General features: G+C 41.6%; 1 protein-coding gene across 1 annotated transcript in view; it reads left to right on the top strand.

Annotated features, from left to right (window-relative positions):
• DAPK1 (death associated protein kinase 1) overlaps positions 1-25493 on the top strand; it is a 222888-nt gene that overhangs the window by 106463 nt on the left and 90932 nt on the right. The window contains exon 3 of the mRNA XM_073633362.1: positions 24926-25147. Coding sequence (XP_073489463.1) covers positions 24926-25147 — 222 coding nt within the window. The remainder of the gene's footprint in view (positions 1-24925; positions 25148-25493) is intronic.

Raw genomic sequence — 25493 nt, 5'->3', positions numbered from 1 at the left:
CGCCTGTATACAATGTTGCTTCTATTAATTCGTAAGGCTATAAGTAAACATAAAAAATATCAAATGGATAAGAGTTTTTAAACAATAGTAAAAAAGGTATTTTTCCTTCACCACGTATGTATGCTAGATTTGGCCATCGCTGTGATTACAGATTGAGCCTACTACAACCTTGTCAGTCTTTGTGGCCTTTTCTTTGTGTCCATTTCTGGATTGTTTAGACTAAAGCAACAACTCAAATTGGAATCGGAAAGGCTTCATGCACACGAGACGCCGGTGCAAACTCTGCTGAACACATGTTTTTAAAAGCTGAAACCGGCGTTTAGAAACGCCCGTTTTGCTGCATTTGCATGCCGTGTTTTACCGCGTTTGCGTCTAGAAGCGTCTGCAGAGCAGAGAATGACATTTTGCGATTTTGGGGCCCCGTATCTCAGGGCCACTTTGGAGTGCTAACACAGTGGAACTAATACCACAACATATCCAAAGCTGGGGTTCCTAGCACTAAGTGGCCCAGAGATACCGGGCCCCAAAATTAGAGAATGACATTTTGCAACCCAAATTCGGGGCCCCGTATCTTGGGGCCACTTGGATCTAGGAACCCCAAATTTGGATATGTTGTAGTGCCAGTTCCACTGTGTTTGCACCCCACAATTGGGGTTTCTAGCACTAAGTGGCTCCGAGATATGAAGCCCCAAATTCAGGTTACAAAATGTCATTCTCTGCTGCAGTTTACTATCATATTTCTGTGTTTTCTGTTCCAAAAAATAGGGTTCCTTTAAAAACACTTATAAACACAAACGCGGCTAAACGTGATACCAGCGCTTAGCGTCTGAAACTTGAAAAACTTTTTTGCGTCTGAACCCATTTTTTCGCTTCTGGAAAAACAAGGTTAAACACAACTGCCTAAAAATGCCAAAAAACGAGACTGTGTACATGGACACATAGGATAACATTGAATGAGTTCAGGGGCAGTTGAAAAAAGTGTCCAACTGCCTCTGAACACGCGTTTAACAGCATCTCGTGTGCATGAGGCCTAAAGGTGACAGAATGTTCAGCTCTTGTTTATGCTGTGATACAGAACCACTGTTCTAAACGCAAATAATACAATTTTATATATCTAGATATCTATAGATAGAGATAGATAGATAGATAGATAGATAGATAGATAGATAGATAGATAGATAGATAGATAGATAGATAGATAGATAGATGGATATTAGAGCTGCACAATTAATCGTTAAAAAAAATTCAACCCCCCTGACGATCTCTGTTGCAGAGTTTGCCGATTCTTTCATATACCAAACAGAGAGACTTATCTGCTCACTCAGCTGTCAAAAGAAAACATCCAGGCAGTCTGCCAAGTTTATAATATGAAACATTGTAACTCTTCCTTCTTTCTTAGATCAAAGGGATGCACATCTGTTTTGTAAAGAAAAAATCTGGGCAGTCTGCCAAGTTTTCAACAACGTGTAAATGCGGGAAGTTTAACCACTTAAAGTCTAAATCTTTTTCTGACGCCTCTTTCTTAAGTTAAAATCAATATTTTTTTTTCTAGAAAATTAACCCCCAAACATTATATTTATTTTAGCAGAGGCCCTAGGGGATAAAATGGCAATTGCTGCAATATTTTATGTCACGCTGTATTTGCCCAGCAGTCTTTCAAATGCAATTTTTTGGGAAAAAATACACTTCAATGAATTAAAAAAAGAAGAAAACGCCGCGAGAATCGTGATCTACTAAACAAAAAAATCGTGATTCTCATTTTAGCCAGAATCGTGCATCTCTAATTGTGTCCATTTACCTATTCCAAAGAACCTAGTGTGATGCATTGCTTCTCAGTTTGATAGTCGGTTTGGAATCATTCAGTATCTTAGTTACAATGTCCTATTTAGTTAGGAAGCCTAAAAAAACGTGTTCGATTTGTATAGCAAATATGTAGACTATCCAAGGTTTTGGAGTGCAGTCAGGTAATTGATGTTTATTTCACAGTTTATTTCACAGTTTTAAAAAGAATGTTTAGTGATTGTGTCGATGTTTTTGTTTATGTTCAAGACTAAAAAAAAAAAAAATCTAATTAGTAAAAATACTTTTAACTTTTAAATGAATGAATATGAAAGGTTGCTCAAGTCTCGGTTTATACTAATGGGATGTGGGAAACGCACAAGGTTTGCTGCGTCTCCCCGTATTGAATTGCACTCTAAGCAATCGCATGGTGTCCGTGCGATCTGCTGCGGGTGCCAATGTTATCTTAAGACACCCCGAAACAGATCGCAGAACACAGTGCAATTGCCAGACCCATGTGATGCGATGCAGGTGCGGAGGGAAAAAAGGCTTATGCACTACTTTGGTGCGAATGCGATGCAATTTGAGAAAACTGTCTGAAATCACACCGCACAGACATCCCATGTGATGCGCACAGGAATGCAGTGCAATCGCACAAGTGTGAACCTTGCCTTAAAGTGGGAATAAACGCAAAAGCAACATTTTAACATTTTATTAGATTTCCTTTTTTTTTCACCTGGTGATCCAGCCAGTAAGTCTTTTGTATGTAGCAGCAAGAGTGTTGGGACAAACCATTTATCACTGACAGGGGTGCTTACAATGATCAGCTCTATTTATGGAACTGCATTGTGAGCTGAAGTTTGGATTCAGTTTGTTAGTTTATTTAAATCTGCTAGTACATCTAACACTCCCCGCTCCTAGACTAACAATGCTGTTGTCCAAATGTGCCCCCTGTTCTCATTCATAAAGAGAGGGGGCACTGTGATACAGGAGGTGTGTTACTGGCCAGATCACCAGGGGAAAACCGAGGGGGGAAAAAAAGCCTAAAACAAAAAGAAAACAAATGCAGCTACCACATCTAATGATTGGTAAGCTGCAATATATTACATTTTTGGTTTTAATACTGCTTTAAACTGTTTACCAGGTTAATTCTAACTGCCTTGCTAAAGTAATCCAATTCTTTACAGTGCGCAGTAATTGAAGGTTTGCTTACACATGCACACAGTTAGAAAAGTAACTAATCAATCTGTTTCTGGTTAGATCAGATCATACATGCTAATAAAGCCCCGTACACATGGGCCAAATGTTGGAAGACATTTAGCCCTGGCGTATGTCAGTCAGTTAGACAGAAGCTGGTGGTTTGGCTGGCTTCTGTTCAACAAGCATGTTGGAAAACCAGCGGCCGATCAGTGCGCTTAGCAATGGCAGAGAGCACTGATCTGAGTGTTCTGTTTGCAATTGTGGGACGTTATTTTTTTAATGCATTTTTATTCACTGATTTGTAAACCAGTATATATCTATTGAGTTATGGTATATTTTGGTTGTTTATTGCACTTTTGTTGGTTCATATATATTTAAAGGGGACACGCAAAAGGTTTTACAGATATATACTAAACGTATAAGCATAGAAATTATGAATCTTCCGCACTGCTTTTAGTGTCTTTTATTTTAACTTAATTTACTTGTTATCCTCTGTCTAATTTATTCCAAAATGTGTGCAGAACATAGTTAAAAGTTTTCTTGTGGGTTTGTTGATGTGAAACACTCTCCAACAATGCCATCTGTTGAAGCTTGTGCAAATAATCCAGTAGGTTATACTGCAAAGGAAAGTGTGACAGGGTATGACACATCATCATATAATAGTTTAGTGATAAGAATGGAATCTTAAGCAGTAGTGCGAGTTCAGCAATGTTCACTATATCAGTGTTTGACCCAACAGTGAGTGCACCAATAAAATACTAAAGATAACAAACTGCAGGCCCCACACAACCTCTTTGCTTTTGACCTGACAGTCTACTGCACGACTTTGAGAAAGAAAACTGGATTTGGCAATTGAAGATGTTATCCGATCTTCTTAACACCGACATAAAAATATTAGCGAAAATTTTAGCGAACCGTCTTAAACCCATAATGCCATCCATCATACACCCTGACCAAACGGGGTTTATTACCGGAAGGAAAGCTAGGGACAGTTCTAATCGGGCTATTCAGTTGATCCACTTGGCACAAACACAGACTGACCATCCACCCTGTCTCCTGCTTTCCACTGACGCTGAGAAGGCGTTCGACAGAGTGGACTGGGTATACCTTCGAGCTGTATTGACCAGGCTAGGGCTTGGCCCAAACATGCTCTCCTGGATAACCTCGCTCTATAGCCACCCTGAAGCCCGAGTTAAAGTGAACGGAGTCCTATCGGACACCTTCCCTATTGAAAATGGAACTAGGCAGGGCTGCCCACTGTCCCCCCTCATTTTCGTCCTCACCCTGGAACCATTGCAAATATCAAAGGCTTCGGCATTGGGCCAAGGGAACATAAACTATCCACTGATGTGGTCCTGTTCTATGTGGCTGACCCCCTGATCTCTCTCCCCAATATCATGGATGAACTACAGAATTTCAGCTTGCTCTCCAATTTCAAAATCATTTATAATAAGTCTGAAATTATATCCTTCAACATCCCATTGAGCTTGCGTACACGGTTGCAGGCCTCCTTCTCCTTCACTTGGTGCCACAGTCACCTGAAATATCTGGGTGTTTATCTTACCCTCCTCTACTCCCAGCTTTATAATAGTAATTACGCCCCGCTACTCTCCACTATAGAATCAGACTTACACAGGTGGGACAGGGAGACCTTCTCGTGGATGGGCCGAGTTAGTGTGTTAAAGATGAATGTGTTACCTCGCATTCTGTTTTATCTATAAATGATGCCTATCTATTTACCCTGGTCTTTCTTTTCGATCCTTAACAGTACTTTTCTAAAAGACATCTGGCAGGGGCGAAGCCCTTGGTTAGCTCTTCGCGCCTTACAGAGATCTAAGTGGCTGGGAGGCCTGGGCGTCCCTGATATACGTAGATATTATGAGGTGATCGCCCTGCAGCGGATATTGGACTGGCACCATGGGGTGTACACTAAGGTGTGGGTATCTTTAGAAAAATTTCTAGTTGGCCACAACTTATCCCATGCTCCATGGCTACCCCAGACACATAGAGGTCTGTCAGCATTTGTTTCTCCAGTGACTGCTCATGCTTGGAAGCTATGGGATACCCTAAACAAATCAGGACAGCTTGCCCCTTGGTTCTTCCCACTGGCACCCTTAGGAGGTTTTCCTTGGTTTGCCCTAGGGGAACACCCATCTTTCTTGGATCTTTCTTTGCTTGGATGGCAAGGTGAGGTTTGGTAGGTTCTTCCAAGACCAGGGATTAATCCCATTGGGCGGGGGGTTGACTTAGAGCTCAATACGGTAGGATGCATTAAGGTGGAAAAAAATGAGGCTTTACAACCCCTTTAATCTTCGTAGATGGGCTGTGTTGCCTATCATTAAAGTGTTACTAAACCCACAACCGTAAAATCAGTCTGTATATGCAGTAAAACATGCTCCCTGTGGAACCTAAGGGGTTTATCCTCTATATTGTGTAAAAAGGCTGTTTGATCCTCCTCCCCATCTTCCACGGTCCCCAATTTATCTCCTGATAATACAGAGCTTTTAGAGTCACTCTGCACATGCTCAGTTTGGTGTGTATTACTAGAACTTTTTTTTTTTTTCTTGGGAGGGTGCATGTGATCAGCACAGGGCCAATCAGCACTGTCCAGACAGAGGGTCAGGGGTCCTACAGCCTCATAGGAAGGTCGGAGGAGAATAAAAACTCCTCCTACAAGCTTTAACCAGCCATAAGACTGCTATATAATGCTGATGAGAAAAGGTATTTAGCAGTTTATAATTATGAAAATATTTGCATTTCCGTGTTCCGTGTACTGCGGGGGACCAGTACATGTTCCGGGGACTGTGGGGGACCAGTACATGTTCCATGTTCCGTGTACTGTGGGGGACCAGTACATGTTCCATGTTCTGTGTACTGTGGGGGACCAGTACATGTTCCATGTTCTGTGTACTGTGGGGGACCAGTACATGTTCCATGTTCTGTGTACTGTGGGGGTCCTGGGTTTAGTAACACTTTAAATGCAATAACCTAACGCAAGCTAAAGAAGAATAGCCAGCCCTATTGGAACAGGTTCTCTGAATTGGTTTAAAGTTATGGAAATTTCTTTGTTTTTCCCCTTCAGTTTGGCATTTAGTTGATTGGTACCATGAGGGCAAGTCAGAGAGGACTCGGATAAACTGTATATTTTTAACCTTTTCAGCTGTCAATATCTTTATGCAACTTTAGTTTTACGTGCAGTTAAAAATAAAATGTAAAAGGTTTGCCTTAAGAGAAAAAAAATAGTGGTGAGCCAGACTACGTATTTGAATTTAAAATGTAGTGCTACTCCCTGAGGCTAAAGGCATTGCCCAGTAAAAGGTTAAATTGACTGGAATAACGTGTGACTTTAATGATATTCCAGGCTGTGTACACCAGCCAGCTCTCTGCTTACAGTTGCATGGAGACCATAAGATGAGTTTGCATAACTGCATCCCCGTGTGGTTTCTCCAGCTTCCCTGGCTCACTGCATTGTACTACATGTAACATAAAATTGTAGTGGAGTCAGGTTTATTTTTCTATTAGACCAAAGCATATGGCTGATTGCCACGCACCGTCAAGCACTTAAATGCTTATCTTTTGTATTTACGTGAATTTAAACGTATATAAAGAGCTGTCTAAATGCTAGTTCAGCTTGTGGAGCTGATACAGTGCAGCAAGTTGCCATTTATCCTGTTTATTCTCCTAAAGCACAGTGCAATAAATGTATTTTAGTTTTCAATACAGAGTAGAAGTGTTAGTAACTTTTGTCAACTTGCTGTTTGTGTCCCCAATGGGGAGCGTTCCCTTTACTCCTTGTGTGGACCCAAATGTGGGGAAACATCCTCAGTGTTTTGTTTCCATACATGGGTTGATTTCAGCTTAGATTACATAAACTCAGTGTGCTAACAGGATGTCTGTCGCAATACATTGTTACACATTTACCCCTGTAAAATGATTGTAAAGAATTGTGTTTATATATTCTGAAGAATGTCTTTAACCGTTTCAATACTGGGCACCTTTACCCCCTTCCTGCCCAGGCCAATTTTCAGCTTTCAGCGCTGTCACATTTTGAATGACAATTGCGCGGTTATGCAACACTGTACCCAAATGAAATTTTTATCATTTTTTTGGTGGTATTTAATCACCTCTGGGATTTTTACTTTTTTGCTAAAAAAACCCATAAGACTGAAAAAATATGGGAAAAAAAATTTCCTTTGTTTCTGGCAGAGCATTTAGTAAATAAATAAGTAATTTTTCTCCTTCACTTATGTGCGCTGATGAGGCTGCAATGATCAGGTGGCACTGAAGGGCACTGGTGAGGTGACACTGATGTGGAGGCAGTATTATGCAGCATTGATGGGCACTGATAGGCGGCAATAATAGGTGGCACTGGGCATGGATAGGCGGCACGGATGGGCAGCACTGATGAGCAGGCACTGATTGGCATCGCTGATGTGCACAGATTTTCATCACCGATGGGCACTGACTGGTATCACTGTTGGGGCTGCACAGATAATCAGGGCACTGATGATCAGTGCCCTGATTATCTGTACAGATCTCCCCTGTGAGAAGATGCTGCTGATTGGCTCTCCTCTCCTCACACTCTGTCAGTGTGAGGCGAGGAGAGCTGATAAACGGCACTTCCTTGTTTACATGTGATCGACTGTGATTGGACACACAATCAATCACATGGGTAAAGAGCCGTCACCGCCTCTTTACTGAGATCAAGGTTGCGCCAAAACTGGGGCGACGTCATATGACGTCATCCCAGAATGAGGGCATCCCACATGCCATCATTTGTCTATACAGCAGGCGGGAGGAGGTTAAAGGGTAAACTCCACTTGTGTGGAGAAAAAAAAATTTGCAAATAAAAGTTATAGTTGTGACACAAAATTCTACAGTTGTGTCATATTGTAATTGAATGTTATTAAAAATTACCTTTCCTTTTCAATTTGAAAAGAAGTCTACACAAAGATACAAGTCAGATTTTTAGCATCCCCTGCAGCAAAAATGTAATTTTTGATGAGATACACTCAAATGGAAATCCCGTCCAAAGGGATGCAGACCCTGCCACTTTCCTCATTGGAGCTCTGCAGGTACAGAAGCTGACTGATGATAAAACCACTCCAAAACCGATTCACTGAGCACATGGACACAAACAGCTATTTCTTCAGAATAACAAAAGGTTGGAATCTGCAACAGTTTGTTAAAATCCTTGTAATGTACATAGATCCTTCAGAGGGGAATGTTGTTTTTCTCTACAAAAGTGGAGTTGCAAAGGAAAGTTGCAGTCAAAAAAGTGTGTAGTGAACATAAAGCATCTGCATAATAAAATTCCGGTGAGTGGCCGCTGTTTACCCGACTTTACCAATAGGACAGGGAATCGGAAACACCACCATGTTGGTACACCTAAAGCAATTCAGATTCCCCGTCCTATTGATAAATTTGGGTAAACAGCGGCCGCTCACTGGAACTTTATTATAACATAACGGCATGTCGGCAAAGACCCTTTCGCAGAACTATAGAGGAAGATCAGCTGGTCCCGAATTTACCAGTAGGACGAGGAATCAGAAATATTTTAGGTGTACCAACATGGCGATGTTCTATAATTTTCCTTAACCTCTGACGATCTGCGCAAAGTTCCACTTTGGGCAGCAGTGCAGTGGCTTTGTGGGTCTCCCTTATGTGGGTGAAGACCCTCTGACCATAGCAGATGCACAGGAAAGGAAATGTTGCTGTATAGTAACAACCAGGGCCAGAGTTCAATCACAGGAGCCTATAGTCACTCAACATTTTATTACCTTAAAAAAGACACCTGCTGCTAGGAGTGCCTACCTTAAAGTGGTGTTCCACCCAAAAAAAAAAAAATGCATGAATGTGCATAAAAAAAAAAAAAAAAAAAATTTGGAATTTTTTTTTTAACTTGCCTCTAAATGCCTGTTGCTATGGGATCCCTCGTAGTCTGCCTCTTTCAGTGCCTGGGCTGGTGACATCACTTCCCCTCCGCGCAGGAAGGGCTCAGCTCTGCTCCCTCCCTCTTGTCAATTATCTGGGACACATTACAGGTCCCAGATGACTTAGTGGTCAATCGCGGTGCGTGGAGGCGCATGCGCAGGGGGTGCCCGGCTGTGAAGCCACAACCAGGTGCCCACAGTTGCAATGCCGGCACCGCCAAACGGAGGGGGAGACGAGCGGGGCTTCTATCCCCCGCATCGCTGGATCGTGGGACAGGTAAGTGTCCGATTTTTTTTTTGTAGCTGCTGGCTTTTAATTTTTAAAAAAAAATGGGAATCCTCTTTAAGCAGCACATTGTTTAAGGGCCAGTTCACACCAGATGCAGTACTGTTTGCTTTTTTTTATGCACACAAAAATGCAGTCAGTTCTGGTCTGTTTCCGGTGAAGAAACTGACTGGAACTGACTGCACTGGTGTGAACTAGAGCCATTGGAATAAATGGAAAACACTGTGCATGCATTTTTAGGGCCATTTTCACACCACAAAAATGCACTCTGGATACTTTCCAGATCAGTTTTTGCTTACAGTTCACACCATACGCAATTCCAGTGCGTTATTGATACAATTTTCTAGGTTCCAGTACAGTTCTGTGCAGAAAAAATGCAACACGCTCTACTTTTTTTTTTTTTTTTTTTTTTTTTTTTCTGCACCGGAAACTAACTGCACTGGTGTGAACTAGAGCCCTTGGAATACATGAGAAACACTGCATGCATTTTTAGTGCAGAAAAAAAGCGCACGGAACTGCATCTGGTGTGAACTAGCTTTAACCTGGTTTGGAATATTGTGACAATGGGGTTTATTTACTAAAGGCAAATCTACTTTGCACTACAAGTGCACTTGGAAGTAAAATCGCTGTAGATCTCAGGGGGGCATGCAAGGAAAATAAAAAACAGCATTTTTGCTTGTACATGATTGGATGATCAAATCAGCAGAGCTTCCCCTCATTTAAGATCTTCCCCTCAGATCTACAGCGACTGCACTTCCAAGTGCACTTGTAGTGCAAAGTGGATTTCCCTTTAGTAAATCAACCCCATTGTGTATATAAAGTATGGTATGGCTGTGTTTCTATGGATGATGGAAAGATATGGGCAAGAACTACAGACCTGTTTTTCATTGACACCTATTGGCAAAAGCCTATAATACCTCATAGTTAATCTGGCCTTTCCAGCAACTGCAAATTATTAGCATTCTGTTGCAATCTCTCATTCTTTCCTGAATCAGATGGACAGTGGTAGTTGACTAGATAAAAATGTCGTTTTCTTTAAGAAAACTTTCCTCCGTTCACAAAACCATTTCTTGTGAAACAGAAGTTTTGAAGAACAGACTTGTTTGTATGTATTGGCCAAGAAGTGAAAAGCTGTCGGAGCAAACTCCAGGAGAACCTAAAGTTAGACTTCAGTCCAAGACTTAAGTGCTTTTTGAGAGGTATTTGTAAGCGGCTTAAAGAATTTGCCATATCTGTTTTATTAAACTACTCTTTGCTTGGGAATGTTGAAACTTTTAAAGTTAGATCATGTTGCAATTAACTGTTCTTAGGCGATAAGCTCTTCCTAGCTTTTAGCATGCCGTCTGTTGAAATGAGCAGATATGAAAAAGCGAGAATCAAGGACTTCTTATTTCTTCCAGTCACTAATATAAGTGCAGGAGAACCTTAATAAGAAACATCGTCTTGTCCAATTAAATATTTAGAATCGGTAAATGTTTTTTTCTTAAATACTGGTAGCATAAAACCCATATTTTGAGCTTCCTATAATTCACTAAACACAAGAAAAGAGGATTCTATGTATAAAAATAATAATTATAATGTTTATATAATAAAAATAAATAAAATAAATTATAATGTTCTTGGGAAGACCTCAAAAAGGGAACTGGGTCAACGTTCTATGGACACAAAAGCTGAACACCGACAAACATGCGTTCCTGTTTTTTTTTGTTTTTTGTTTTGTTTTGTTTTTGTTTTTTTTCCTTTAATTCATTTTTATTTAAATTTTGAGCATACATCGACACAATACACTGTTTAGAACAGTAAAATAGGGTTTGAGACATTGTAATAAGAACTATTTCAGATAAAAACTATAACTGTTTTATGTGACCTTTAATTACATACAAGTAAAACCTTGGTTTGAGAGCGTTTTGCAAGACAAGCAACATTTTTTAATACATTTTGACTTGATATACAAATGATGTCTTGATATACAAGTAGCGTCATGTCACAACTGGGTATAAAAGAGTAGAGAGGTGCCTCTAAGTGTAGCAATATGGTTACATTTAATTAAGGTACAACATTTAGCAACATATTACTTAGAGGCGCCTCTCTTCTCTTTTATACTCTGTAGCTCCTGCTGCATTTTACTTCTAATCCCCCTTGTGGAGGCTTCCATTTGTGGATGGACATTTTATGGTTACACAACCTGGTCACATTGTTATAATTGTTTTATATGGACTATAAACTAAAGGGCCTATGAATTAAATGGTTGTGGAATGAATCATCTGAGTTTCTATTATCTCTTATGGGGAAATTCGCTTTGATATACAAGTGCTTTGGATTACAAGCCTGTTTCTGGAACTAATTTTGCTCGCAATCCAAGATTTTACTGTATTGAAATATAGCTTAGATCTAGGGAGACAGCGGAATAAGTTTGAGCGGTCATTGAACAGGTGAAAATATGAAGGGAGAGGAAAAGTGCATTGAATTTTATTGACTGCTATGAAGTAATGAAGAGGTAAAAGTAAGAAACAAGAATCTGGGAGACAGAAAAGGGAGGGGAGTTATAGAGGGTACTAGGAGGTATGTTGGGAGAGGTATGGGAGGATAGGTCCCTCAAAGGTCCAACAACAAAGCAAACAAAATCAGCTGATAAATGATGCAATCTTTTTTTCATGGTGAAAGGAGATCCATTCTTGTCTTTATAATCCAGAGTGCTTGTTGTAGAAGAGGGAACAATTGATTCAAAATATTGTCAAGTTTTAGGTCCCTTTCACACGATCGGCCTGATCTAATCAGCCTGTCCATTTTTCAGGCACGAGCAGGCCACTATTGACTTCTATGGGCAGGCGGATGTCAGCGGACACCCGCCTGCCATCCGATCCGACAAGATCCGCTAAAAACAGACGAAGGGCAATATGGTCGCCATCAGTCCATTGTGGCTGAAAACGGACAGGCTGTCCATTTTCATTCGATCTCCCCCATAGAGAACAGTGGGGCTCTGACAGGTCCATCTCTGCACAGAGAGCGGAGATGGACCTGTCATCCACGTGCTCAGCGGGGATGAACGGAGCGATCTCCTGCTGAGCTTGCGTAGTCCATCCAACAGATCTGCCCTAGTGTGAAAGGGGCCTTAGAGGGAAATTTCAGCTTTCCATGTAGTGTATGGGTTTTTTATTGGGAGAGCAGAGAAGTATCTGTTTACTTTCAAACTGTCTCTCAATAATTGAAATTCTGCGCTACAGAAAGAGAGTAAGGAGGGAGAGAGGTGGGGATAAGTTGCTCTTCTGAATATTGAGTTATGTCTGTAATTTGGGCTATATAATCCACAGTACAGATAAGCATAAGCACATCTGCTTGCTGCAAACAACCAATAAAAAAGCAGTAATGTGTAATATGTACAGCCAGCAGACGTGAAGACAAAAAAGTGAAATAATTAGCGCAGTAGATTTTTTTTTCAAATGTTAGTACATTTTTTTAGCCATGCATAAAATAACTTGTACATCTCTCTCTTACTTTCGCTCTCTGTCTTGGGCTCTCTCATGAGAACTCCTGATTTAATATTTGAACCTCTTGGGATGTAGGGTGTAGGCTAATTGATAAATCTGCCCTCTCTATCTGACCTTGTGAAACCAACATCTGTGTTGGACAGACAACCACACAGCAGAGCTTTACAGTTTCTAGCAGAAAGAGGAACATGTTTCTGGCTGGGACTTCCCGATCTCAATGGTTCAATATTCATTTGGCTGACACTAATGGAGAAGTATCCTGTTTACATAGGGAGATTGTTTGATAATGTTGGGGTGAGGTTCAAAATACAAGTCTACATTTTCTGCTTTTGATGCCAACCATAATCACACACTAGACGTCTCAATCTAAAAAACAGGAAACTTGTGATACGAAATCTTGCTTTTTGCTGCAATTAAAGCGGAACTTCTAACCATTTGATAAAAAAATAATGTTCTTTAGCAAGGAACATACATTCCACATTAATAATTATGCTGCCAAAATGAGTGTATGCTGTAAATTGCCTCCAGCATTGCTACCGTTTCTTCTTGCCTGAGGCTGCCATTTTGCTGAAGCCCAGAGTCCCTGAGCAGCAGTAAATCTATAGGATTTCAGCAGATCAGCCTCTAGTGCAGGGGTGTCAAACTGGCGGCCCTCCAGCTGTTGCAGAACTACAAGTCCCATCATGCCTCTACCTGTTGGAGTCATGCTTGTAACTGCAAGTCTTACAATGCCTCATGGGATTTGGGCCGCCAGTTTGACACCTGTGCTCTAGTGGCTCTGATTTTAGGCACAGTACCAAAAAATTGAGAGCAACTGAGCATGTGCAGAGCAGGGTGGGACAGTGTATTACTGGATTTTAAACAGTATAGACATTTGTTTGTAATGTTTTACGTAGCTATACCTGCAAAATGGGCCAGCCTGAAGGGATCTATCAGGACTTCATTTTCTGGCTGTTCTACTTTCAATTAATTTTAAGGATTTAGGGCAGGAATATGCAATTAGAGGACCTCCAGCTGTTGCAGAACTACAAGTCCCATGAGGCATAGCAAGACCCTGACCGCCACAAGCATGACACCCAGAAGCAGAGGCATGATGGGAATTGTAGTTTTCCAACAGCTGGGGGTCCGCTAATTGCATATCCCTGATTTAGGGTTTAAACCTGTTCACTGAGGCCGTCTTATTGGATTGTGCATGTCATGTTTTCTGTTTACTATGCAGTGCAGTATTTATGCTTTACTCTACCACATTGTCGCAAAACAGTATAAAATAACAGTGATATTCAGAATTAGTTTTATATCAGCAATTGGTCAGTAGTGGTACCAATTCTACTTCTTCGACATACACATACAGATTGCAGGTGGAGGATTATTCTGTGCACAGCCTGTATATTAGACGGTGGAACCAAAAGCTGGTAAAATGTGAAAACCTGAAAAACTAGTTTGCTGGGGCCAGCTCCCTCCTGATCCAAACAATAATTTTCTGATACCCCTGAGCAGATGAATCGGTGATTCTACCCCTGGGATTACCAAACAGGTTACAATCAACTTGAAGCCTGGTTCAGCAGGCTGAACAAAAAAAAAAAAAAAACGGAGGAGCTCGCTGTACTATTATATAAAGCCGCTAGCAGTAATCGTGTTCAGCCAGCTGGGAAGGTTACCCAACCCCCCCGCCAGAACACACCAGTCAGTGCATTGGCTGTGAGCGCTGATTGGATACCGATTGGCTGCTCTTTTTCCAGCATGTTCGTTCGACAGAAGACGGACAGGCTGCTGTACTCACGGGCTGAATGTCGGGCGATTTCTGTTGTACCAGGCACTAGGTAGTTGTTGGTCGATCTAAAGGAGATTGTACAACCAGATTGTAACATTTGTGTTGAGTTTTACGCAGAACTGTCCTCGGCCATAGCAAAGAAATGGAAGTAGTGAAAACAGGCAGACTTTCCCACTTAAAACGCTGAAAATGGCACTCGTGGAATCTTTGTATTGGGTTCAACAGAGTAGCATCAGGTACTACTTATCTGAAGTAAGGTTCACCAAAAACCTTGGTATGTATTTAACCAACTTGGAAATAATTATTTTTTCCCCTCAGCAGAGCACTTTAGCATTTTACATTTGGACTGATAATACGCTATACACTAACTTTTTAAACGACCTAATCAATGTTTCTTGCGTATGTGTGTCTGTGATAAAGCACTATTTATTAATAACTGCCACTAAGCTCTTGGTCTAAATACCTCCAAAGGTAGCATCTCTAAAGTTAACGAGATACTAAAGTCTCGTTACATGTTATACTTACCTGCCCTGTGTAGTGGTTTCGCCTAGATCCTCCTCTTTTTGGGTCCCTTTTCTGTGCTCCTGGTCCCTCCCTCCTGTTGAGTGCCCCCACAGCACGCAGCTTGCTATGGGGGCACCCGAGCCACAGAGCCCGGCCCCGCCCCTCTCTCTCCTCATTGGTTGCTGACTTTGGTTGACAGCAGTGGGAGCCAATGAGGAGGGAGAGTCCCGGATAGCTGAGTCTCTAATGCAACATCACTGGATCGAGATGGGGGTCAGGTAAGTATTAGAGAGGCTGGGGGGCTGCTGCACACAGAAGGCTTTTTATCTTAATGCATTAAGATTAAAAAAAAACCTTCTGCCTTTACAACCACTTTAACTTCTTAAGGACCAGCTGCGAATCGCCGTTCCTGTACGTCGGCGGCTTTAAGAGCTGTAGGGGGCGCGCCCGCGACACCGGAGTCGATGCGCGTGGCCGGTGATCGTGATGCTGCTCCTAAAGATTACGAACAGCGATCTGGCTCCTCCTCCAGGCAGTCACATCCCCCCACAGTTAGAACACACATGAGGGAACACATTTAACCCCTTGATCGCCCCCTAGTGTTAACCCCTTCCCTGCCAGTGACATTTATACAGTAATCAGTGGCTATTTTTAGCTCTGATCGCTGTATAAATGTCAATGGTCCCGTTAAAAATCGCTGATTGCTGCCATTACTAGTAAAAAAACAAAAAAAAAATGTATAATAAAAAGGCCATAAATCTATCACCTACTTTGTAGACGCTATAACTTTTGCGCAAACCAATCTATATACGCTTATTGCGATTTTTTTTTTTTTTTTTTTTTCTTTTTTTCCCAAAAATATGTAGAAGAATATATATCGGCCTAAAATGAAGAAATTCTTTTTTTTTTTTTTCTTTTTTTTTGGGATATTTATTATAGCAAAAAGTAAAAAATATAGTTTTTTTTTTTTTCCAAAATTGTCGCTCTTTTTTTTGTTTTATAGCACAAAAAAAAAGAAACGCGGAGGTGATCAAATACCACCAAGTGAAAGCTTTATTTGTGGGGGGAAAAAAAAGGATGTCAATTTTGTTTGGGTACAGCGTCGCACGACCACGCAATTGTCAGCGCCGTATCGCAAAAAATGGCCTGGTCATTAAGGGGGCAAATCCTTCCGGTCCTTAAGTGGTTAATTATTATTATTTAAAGTGTACGCAAACCCTGACAATAACCTTTTCTATTTGCTCCATGTTTGTTTATGAGTGCAGCCATCCCAGCACACTGACCGCGTGCATGGCTCAGTGTGCATTCCGCATAGAATTGCAAATAGGCAGGTAAGTGTACTTTATTGCAGAAGATATTGCTCCTGTCTCTTCTGAAATAAAAAGTCTGCCTGTTCACAATTTTTTTTATTTTTCTCATTTAGTTTCGTGTTAATTTGTTGGAACATATCAATAGGGCATAGAGGATGAAAGTAGATATCCTCCTTCCTTTTTTGCAATCAATCAGAAACTTGATGTCGCTTTAAAATGTGCTGTAGAAAACTGCTAACTGGTAGTGTTGCTTTGGTAAATGTGGTGTTCTGCTTGCTTGCTGACATGTAGGGTGCCCTCATTAATTTGCGCTTTTCAATAAAGTCTGTTTGGTTTGACATGTTTCGTTTTTTCTGTCTGACATTAGTGATGGCGGTTGCCTCAGACATGCGGCTTGATCATTGTTTTGATGTGACAGCTAAATAACCTTATGGCTAGTCACTGGCTTGTGACATACGGGTGCAAAAGAGTGAGGGCAGACTGCCAAGAGCAGTGAAAAGATCCATTCCAGGGTTATAATTCAGCAGTAATTTAATAGGTATTAGAAGATCACCCTGCAAATCACTGTTATTACTGAAGTATTTGTTCCAGCGCAAGCCACTCATCTCCATTCATTGTGTGACTTGATCCTCCTTTGTAAAACAAATTGGTTTTGCCGTGCACAAACCGTATACACGTATATCATGCACATTACCAGTCGCTAAACTGTATAGTTCAAGCACATTTTGGCATTGGATACTATTATTGTTACATTGCTTATGGGATCTCTCACTTTCACCCACCAAGGTGCTTTGTCTGGATAATTGTAACATTGGGGGGTTATTTACGAAAGGCAAATCCACTTTGCACTACAAGTGCACTTGAAAGTGACCTTGGAAGTGCAGTCGCTGTAGATCAGAGGAGGACATGCAAGGAAAGTAAAAAACAGCATTTTAGCTTGTACATGATTGGATGATAAAATCAGCAGAGGTTCCCCTCATTTCAGATCTTCCCCTCGGATTTAGAGCAACTGCACTTCCAAGTGCACTTGCAGTGCAAAGTGGATTTGCCTTTCGTAAATACCACCCCTTTTACACTGAGGCGCTACAGCGCTAAAAATAGCACCTGTAAAGCTCCGCTCCTGTCTCTCCAGTGTGAAAGCCCGAGTGCTTTCACGCTGGAGCCGTGCGCTTGCAGGACATTAAAATAACTCCTGCAAGCAGCATCTTTGGAGTGGTGAAGGAGCGGTGTATACACCGCTCCTGCCCATTGAAATGAATGGACAGCGCGGCTATACCGCTGCTGCAGCAGCGCTTTGCGGTGGTTTTAACCCTTTCTTGGCTGCTAGCCTAGGGCGGTGGGTGCGTCAGCGGTAAAGCTCCGCTATTTTTAGCGGCCGAATAACAGCGCTTTACCGCCGACGCACCCACCGCCCCAGTGTGAAAGGGGCCTATGTATTAAATTGAGTACAGCCAGGATTATCTTCAGTTTCAGACCCCTTTCACACTGAGGCATCTTTCAGGCTAAAAATAGCGCCTGTAAAGCGCCTGAAAAAAGCCTCAGCTGCAAACCCAGTGTGAAAGCCTGAGTGCTTCCACACTGGGGTGCTGCGCTGGCAGGACGTCACAAAAAGTCCTGCCAGCAGCTTCTTTGTAGTGGTGTAGGAGTGGTGAATACACCGCTCCTGCCCATTGAAAACAATGGAACAGCGCCGTGATACCGCCGGCAAAGCGACACTGCAGCGTCGCTTTGCGGGCAGATTTAACCCCTTTTCAGCCGCTAGCGGGGGGGGGGTTAAAACCGTCCCCACTAGCGGCCGAGTAGCGCCACTAAAACGATGGCTTTACCGCTGACGCCCGGGGCGGCTCAGTGTGAAAGGGGTCTTACTGATTCTATACACAAAAGGACCTGGACATTTCATGCATATAAACAGTAAGGTCTAAATTAGTGGATTACTCAGGGATTATGCAGCCCCATAAGTGATTTAATTTTCTTTCCTTCAACCATGGGTGGAAGGTAAGAAACTTCTTCAATCTCCCCATCCACACAGTATTGATGGTGGAAACGCCTCCCACAGCACTATTGTGTTCTGCTGGCGGGGGGCGTTCTTCCCAGCTGGCTGAACACAATCATTAATACTACTAGCGACTATACAGCAGTAATCGCATGTAAACAAAAAAAAAAACAGGTTTTAAGTACATGGCTGTATGTGGCCACTTCATGTAAATGCTGATGTACAGAAGCATGCGTGTACCATGTATTTCACATGTATTTCAAAATGCAAAACTTCCACGTTTGGCATGTACATGCATGCACATGTAAACACTGATGCTTCTGTGTATGCGGTGTATTAATGCATACGGCTGCATATAGCCATTCACTATAGCAGGCTGTCCGTGGCTGTTCGTGGCTGCTCGGGTGCAGAAAAGCACCTGGAATTTTATGCCTAACATCCTTCCAGAAAAAAAGTAAACCTATGTATGATTTTGTAAATGTAAGTCTTTCCTTAGGGCAAAACAGAGCAAAGTCATTTGTTAATCACCACCTATAGTCTGTTTATTCAATATACAGATATTTCATTATGAAGACATATACTATGTGTTGCTTGAATGAAAATGGAATATAATGTCCGCAAAGTTTTTGATCTGTAATACAACAGGGCATCTGTTATTTCATATCACTGAAGTTAATATTTCGTTTGCTTTTTCTTGTGTGACCAAAGTGGAGAGCCCATCGATATACCGTAAATTGCCCCAAAGAAAAATAATACTTTATTGTCAAAGCAGAAATCATTTTAAGGCATAGACTTCTAGGATTATGTAAATCTCAGTCCTATGATGCAGAAAGCACTGTAGCTTGGAAGAGACTGTGAATCTGTTCAAGGTCACCTTGAAATAGTTCTCATCTCAAATCACTTGATTAACAGTCTGAAGCTTTACCACGAAAGCTTGACATGGTCTATTATAAACTTGGCACGATTTTACAAGTGCTTTGGGGAAGACCTGGATTTTACCTTTTAACTAATTAATTGCAGTGTCTGCATTAAAAAAGATGTATGCTCTTTGCTCCTTTATGCTTGCAGAGATGTAATTCCAAATTACGTTGAATTGACAGATTGCTCTGTGGAATTTTATGTTTAAACTGATGGCAATGATGCAAAATATTCTGACATTATGGATATTTCTATTGATGATTCTAAAAACGAATCTTTCTCCTGGCAGTAAGCGCTCTCAGATTAAAGCCTTGGGCCAGACAATTTTATTTTTTACATTTTGACTATAGTGGGAAAGAATTAATATTTCCATCAGTTATTCTATTTCCTTTTTCCTCACGGACTGTCCTGTGATTATCCATACAAGGAATGGAGGGTGTGGGCTTCACCGAGATAGGCACAGACAGCAAATAAAATCATTTTAAACCCTATGCTGTGCTTAAAATGTACTTTTCTCCCTTTTTAAAGTAACAATTGGTTTTATCCAGAATTTGTTTTGAATAAATGGACTCGTTTGAAGTTCCCTTTCTTGCACAATATATCCACTGCTAAATGACTTAAGCAGACCAACCACATGCCGGAAACCACATTGTTTGTATCAGAGTGCATGAAGCTCCAGTATTGTTGCCTGGATATACCGTATTTTTGGCTACATAAGACGCACCTAGGTTTTAGAGAAGGAAAAACCAGAAAAAAAAATATTCTGAACCTAATGGTGTACTAAAATATTTACCAGTGCCCATGAAATGCAGCCTGACCAGTACCAATTAAATGCAGCCTTACCAGTGCCATAAAATGCAGCCTGATCAGTGACCATTAAATGCAGCCTGACCAGTGACCATTAACAATGCAACCTGATCTGCACCCATTAACCATGCAGCCTGACCTGCGCCCATTAACAATGCAGCCTGACCTGCGCCCATTAACAATGCAGCCTGACCTGCGCCCATTAACAGTGCAGCCTGACCTGCGCCCATTAACAGTGCAGCCTGACCTGCGCCCATTAACAGTGCAGCCTGACCTGCGCCCATTAACAGTGCAGCCTGACATGCGCCCATTAACAGTGCAGCCTGACCTGTGCCCATTAACAGTGCAGCCTGACCTGCGCCCATTAACAGTGCAGCCTGACCTGCGCCCAGCAATATGCAGCAATGATGGGCACTTATATGCAGCACTGATGGGCAGCGTTTATGGGCACGGATAGGCCACAATAATTGGGGGTCAGCTCTGAGGAGGAGGTACTGAAAGGCATCACTGGTGGGCACTGGGAGACATTGCTGATGGGGCTGCACTGATAATCATTGCACTGATCATCAGTGCAGATCCCCCTTTTCAGGAAAGCCGCTTACCGGCTCTCCTCTACTCACACTCTATCAGCATGAGTAGAGCAGTGCCAATAACTGGTACTTCCCAGTTACACTGTGATCAGCTGTGATAGGCTCTTTAGTGCGATCAGAGATGCAGTGTGTCTCAGCGACACACTGCATCACCGATCGCCACGCTGCGCACAAGAGCGGCATGTTTTAAAGGATGTCCAGTCAGAACAATTAAACCACTGCCCCGGTCATCATTTTGCTGTAGGCTGGGTGGGATGTGGTTAAGAATGAAAATCAGTTTTTTTTTTTCTTTTTCCTGCTGGAGAGATTCGCCCCTCCATTTGTCTTGGTGACCACTTTTACGGAGGCAGAAAGTGAGAAGAAATTCAATATTTTGGAGTTATCGTGAGAGCAAGAGGTGAGGGGAAACCTTCCAATGGGAACAAATGTTCTGGCAACAATTCTCTTTAAGTGTCGTACACATGATGAGAATATCGGACGAATGACCGTTTTTTTTTTTTTTTTTTTTTGCATGCTAGTCTCATATCGAAAATGATTAGGTTACTAGAGTTACGAAAATGCTTGTAAGACAGAATACAACTTCTTGCTATGATGTAATGTATTCTTTTGTTTCCAAGCATGTGTGTTCTTGGTCACTCAATTTTTTATGGACGAATACTGTACTGATTAAACAAAAATCGGCCAAAAGCTAAAATTGGAGGGGGGGGGGGGCTGTATTTGATGTAGTATATAATGAAATAGCCTGACCTGCACCCATTAACAGTGCAGCCTAACCTGCGCTCATTAACAATGCAGCCTGAACTGCGACTAGCGAGGACGTCATCACATCCGCCTGTCACTCAGAAGACAGAGCCGCAGGAGCAAACAGATCACAGGTGAGGATGGTTACCTTTAATAGCCATTCAAACCCCTTTGTGTCAACTAGTGTGCATGTTATCAGGCCAAAATCACCAGGGTATGTAAACGTTTGATCAGGGTCATTTGGGTAGTTTCTGTTGCCATTATGATTTAAAAAGAGTAAACACAGTTGATTGATAAAAAATGGCTTCAGCTAAACACTAACCATGAGTGAAAGAAAAGTTTTTGTGTTATTAATATTCTCTGAAAAATGGCCAAGAAATCATAAATTCTGCCAGATGTCTTAAAGATGCTCTCAAAGCTATGGAGTGAAATGGTGACTATAACCTATAAGTTATTTGGTAGGAAAAGGGACCACTACATCAGATGAGAAGTTAGTAACTGCCAGTAATATCAGAGACTGTCCTTAAAAACTGAGGGAAATTTGAGCTGCCCTTCAAATCTGTAAGAAGACCTTCTAATCCATAAAAAGGTATATCCAGACTTCAGAAGCTGGAGTCTAGACATCAGCCAACCAAGGTACTTTTAATAAACAAAAGCACCCTAGTGGGGTTATAGGCTTACCCTTTGGGCAGTTGATCACTGCTCCACATAACCCTAATAGCTCAAGGATGGTTGAGCGGAGGGAGGTGGACCATCTTCATTTGCTAGTGGCTTTTTTGGTAAACGGCACCACTGAAAATCAGGAAATTGGGGACTCCTTGTCTTGGGCACTTCTTCCAGATTCTCTGTAAACACCAGTGAGTTAGCTGGCTGTGGTTCCTCAGAAAGCTAAAATATCAAAGATGGCAAGGCCAGGGACCCACAATAAGAACTACTGGCTGTAGGAAGACAGCGCTGGACCCCAGGCTCTGGTAGGTACCTGATTTTTAAAATTCAACAGCTACGGTATTTGTAGCTGCAGACTTAAAATAAAAGTTCCTCCTTTAGGGTTTGGTATCACACCCACTTGAGATAGACAAAGCAGAACGGGAAAAAAATAATTAAAACTTTGTAAATAGTTTCTTTGTTATCTATTAGTTCCTCGTTTGAATAAAGACTTAGGCCAAATTAAGTATTCAGTCTCTGTGATAACCGGTTTATATGTTCTCATTCAGATAACTTCATTTGGAGACATGCTTACTATTTCATTATATACTACATCAAATACAGCCCCCCCCCCCCCCTCCCTTCCAATTTTAGCTTTTGGCCGATTTTTGTTTAATCAGTACAGTATTCGTCCATAAAAAATTGAGTGACCAAGAACACACATGCTTGGAAACAAAAGAATACATTACATCATAGCAAGAAGTTGTATTCTGTCTTACAAGCATTTTCGTAACTCTAGTAACCTAATCATTTTCGATATATGAGACTAGCATGCAAAAAAAAAAAAAAAAACGGTCATTCGTCCGATATTCTCATCATGTGTACGACACTTAAAGAGAATTGTCGCCAGAACATTTGTTCCCATTGGAAGGTTTCCCCTCACCTCTTGCTCTCACGACAACTCCAAAATATTGAATTTCTTCTCACTTTCTGCCTCCGTAAAAGTGGTCACCAAGACAAATGGAGGGGCGAATCTCTCCAGCAGGAAAAAGAAAAAAAAAAACTGATTTTCATTCTTAACCACATCCCACCCAGCCTACAGCAAAATGATGACCGGGGCAGTGGTTTAATTGTTCTGACTGGACGTCCTTTAAAACATGCCGCTCTTGTGCGCAGCATGGCGATCGGTGCTCAGACACACTGCATCTCTGATCGCGCTAAAGAGCCTATGACATAGGTTCTTTACCATGTGATCAGCTGTGTCAAATCACAGCTGATCACAGTGTAACTGGGAAGTACCAGTTATTGGCATTCCTCTACTCATGCTGACAGAGTGTGAGTAGAGGAGAGCCAGTAAGCGGCTTTCCTGAAAAGGGGGAACTGCACTGATGATCAGTGCAATGATTATCAGTGCAGCCCCATCAGCAATGTCTCCCAGTGCCCACCAGTGATGCCTTTCAGTACCACCTCCTCAGAGCTGACCCCCAATCATTGTGGCCTATCAGTGCCCATAAACGCTGCCCATCAGTGCTGCATATAAATGCCCATCATTGCTGCATATTAGTGCCGTCAGTGCAGCCTCAGCAGCGCACATCAGTGAAACAGAAAAAATACTTATCTACAAAATTTTATAACTGAAACAAAGAAACACTTTTTTTTTTTTTCAAAATTTTCGGACTTTTTTCATTTGTTTAGCAAAAAATAAAAAACTCAGTGGGGATAAAATGTCACCTAAGGAAAACTCTATCTGTCTTAAATGATAAAAATGTTGTTTGGGTACAGCATTGCATGACCACGCTATTGTCATTGAAAGCGCGACAGCGCTGAAAGCTGAAAATTGGCCTGGGCAGGAAGGGGGTGAAAGTGCCCAGTATTGAAGCGGTCAAAGAGTAAAAAATCCCCTCTAGGTGATCTATGTACATTGCAGGGATTTTGATAAACTTTATTGTAAATTTCTACTTTTTGTTATTCTGAAGAAATCCCGGTGTGTTTGTGTTCATGTGCAAAGTGACTCTAATAGGAGTGATTTTGAATTCTCAATCAGCTGCTGCACTTGCAGGGTTCTAATGAGGAAAGTAGCAAAGTCTGTATCCCTTTAGGCTCAGTTCACATTGGTGCAATACGGGAACCCTGCAAATCGCACCTGACTCACAGGCAGTTCTCACTGCCCTATGCAAACCGCTGGGAGTGTCCATACAAAGTTAATGACACCCCCAAATCGGTTCGCATATCGCAGTGCGAACTGTCAATTCGGACAGGAATCGGATTGCATGGGTGTTCACACCCATGCGATCTGATTCTGGTGCGGACCAAAAAAAGGGTCCTGCATGACTTTGGTCTGAATGCAATGCAAATTCAGCCATATAATCTGTATGTTTAAATCGCATGTGATTTGCATAGCAGTGCGGTGCGAATCACATGCAATGTCTGACATCGCACCAATGTGAACCCAGCCTGAGATGTGATTCCCCTTAGGGACTATCTCGCCAAAAATGACATTTTTTGTTGCAGGAGATGTCCAGAATCTGACTAGTATCTTAGTGCAGACTTATAGGGAAAATCAGTAAGCCAATCACACAAGCAGGAAATGACATTTCTGGGGGGGCGTTCCGTACACCATCTGTGTACAGAGAGAGAATTACAGCACTGCAGATTGAAAACCACAGGTCATTTTAAATAACATTCAGTTACAATATAACTTGTGTAGCAATTGGCTATGCTATTTATATTTATATATTTATATATATATATATATATATATATATATGTGTGTGTGTGTGTGTGTGTGTGTATATATATATATAAAATTATTATTATTATTTTTATTTTTTTAATTTTTTTATTTAACGGAAGTGGAGTTATACTTTAAAGTAGCCATTTGTAGAACAAGGTCATATCAATGACAGTAATTTTAATTTTGGTTTTCTGTTTTTTTTTTTTTTTTTTTTTTTGTTCTGCAGCGGTCAGTTTGCAGTGGTGAAGAAATGCCAGGAGAAAAGCACAGGTGTGCACTATGCAGCGAAATTCATCAAAAAGAGACGTACCAAATCAAGCCGGCGCGGCGTGACCCGGGAGGATATTGAGAGGGAGGTCAGCATACTGAAAGAGATCCGACATCCTAATGTGATCACGCTGCATGAGGTGTATGAGAACAAAACAGATGTCATTCTCATTCTGGAGCTGTAAGTACTACAAAGCATCCCCTCACATGCTTGTTTGTGTTTCGGGTGCTGAGAGGATGATGTAATGTGCCATTCTGGTGCTTGCACAGGAAGCACAACACAGACCGAAGCCTGCTATTTCAAGGGTTCTCCATTATTTAGGCCTAAGGGTTTCGCTGAACAAAACCAGTGAGTAACACGTTTCACTGCAGGGTGCTGAGTAAGGAACACAAAGTGCTAGCAATCTATTTAACATTTCTTTACCATGCAAAACACTGCAGCTCTCTGGAATTATAAATGACATTTGAATAACCAAATATACATGTAATGGTGTTTATGGAAGAACAGACTATAAAATACTACAGAA

The sequence above is a fragment of the Aquarana catesbeiana genome, linkage group LG01 (assembly GCF_042186555.1).
Source record: "Aquarana catesbeiana isolate 2022-GZ linkage group LG01, ASM4218655v1, whole genome shotgun sequence".
NCBI classification, from domain to species: domain Eukaryota; kingdom Metazoa; phylum Chordata; class Amphibia; order Anura; family Ranidae; genus Aquarana; species Aquarana catesbeiana.
This window is presented reverse-complemented; position numbering and strand designations above follow the sequence as displayed.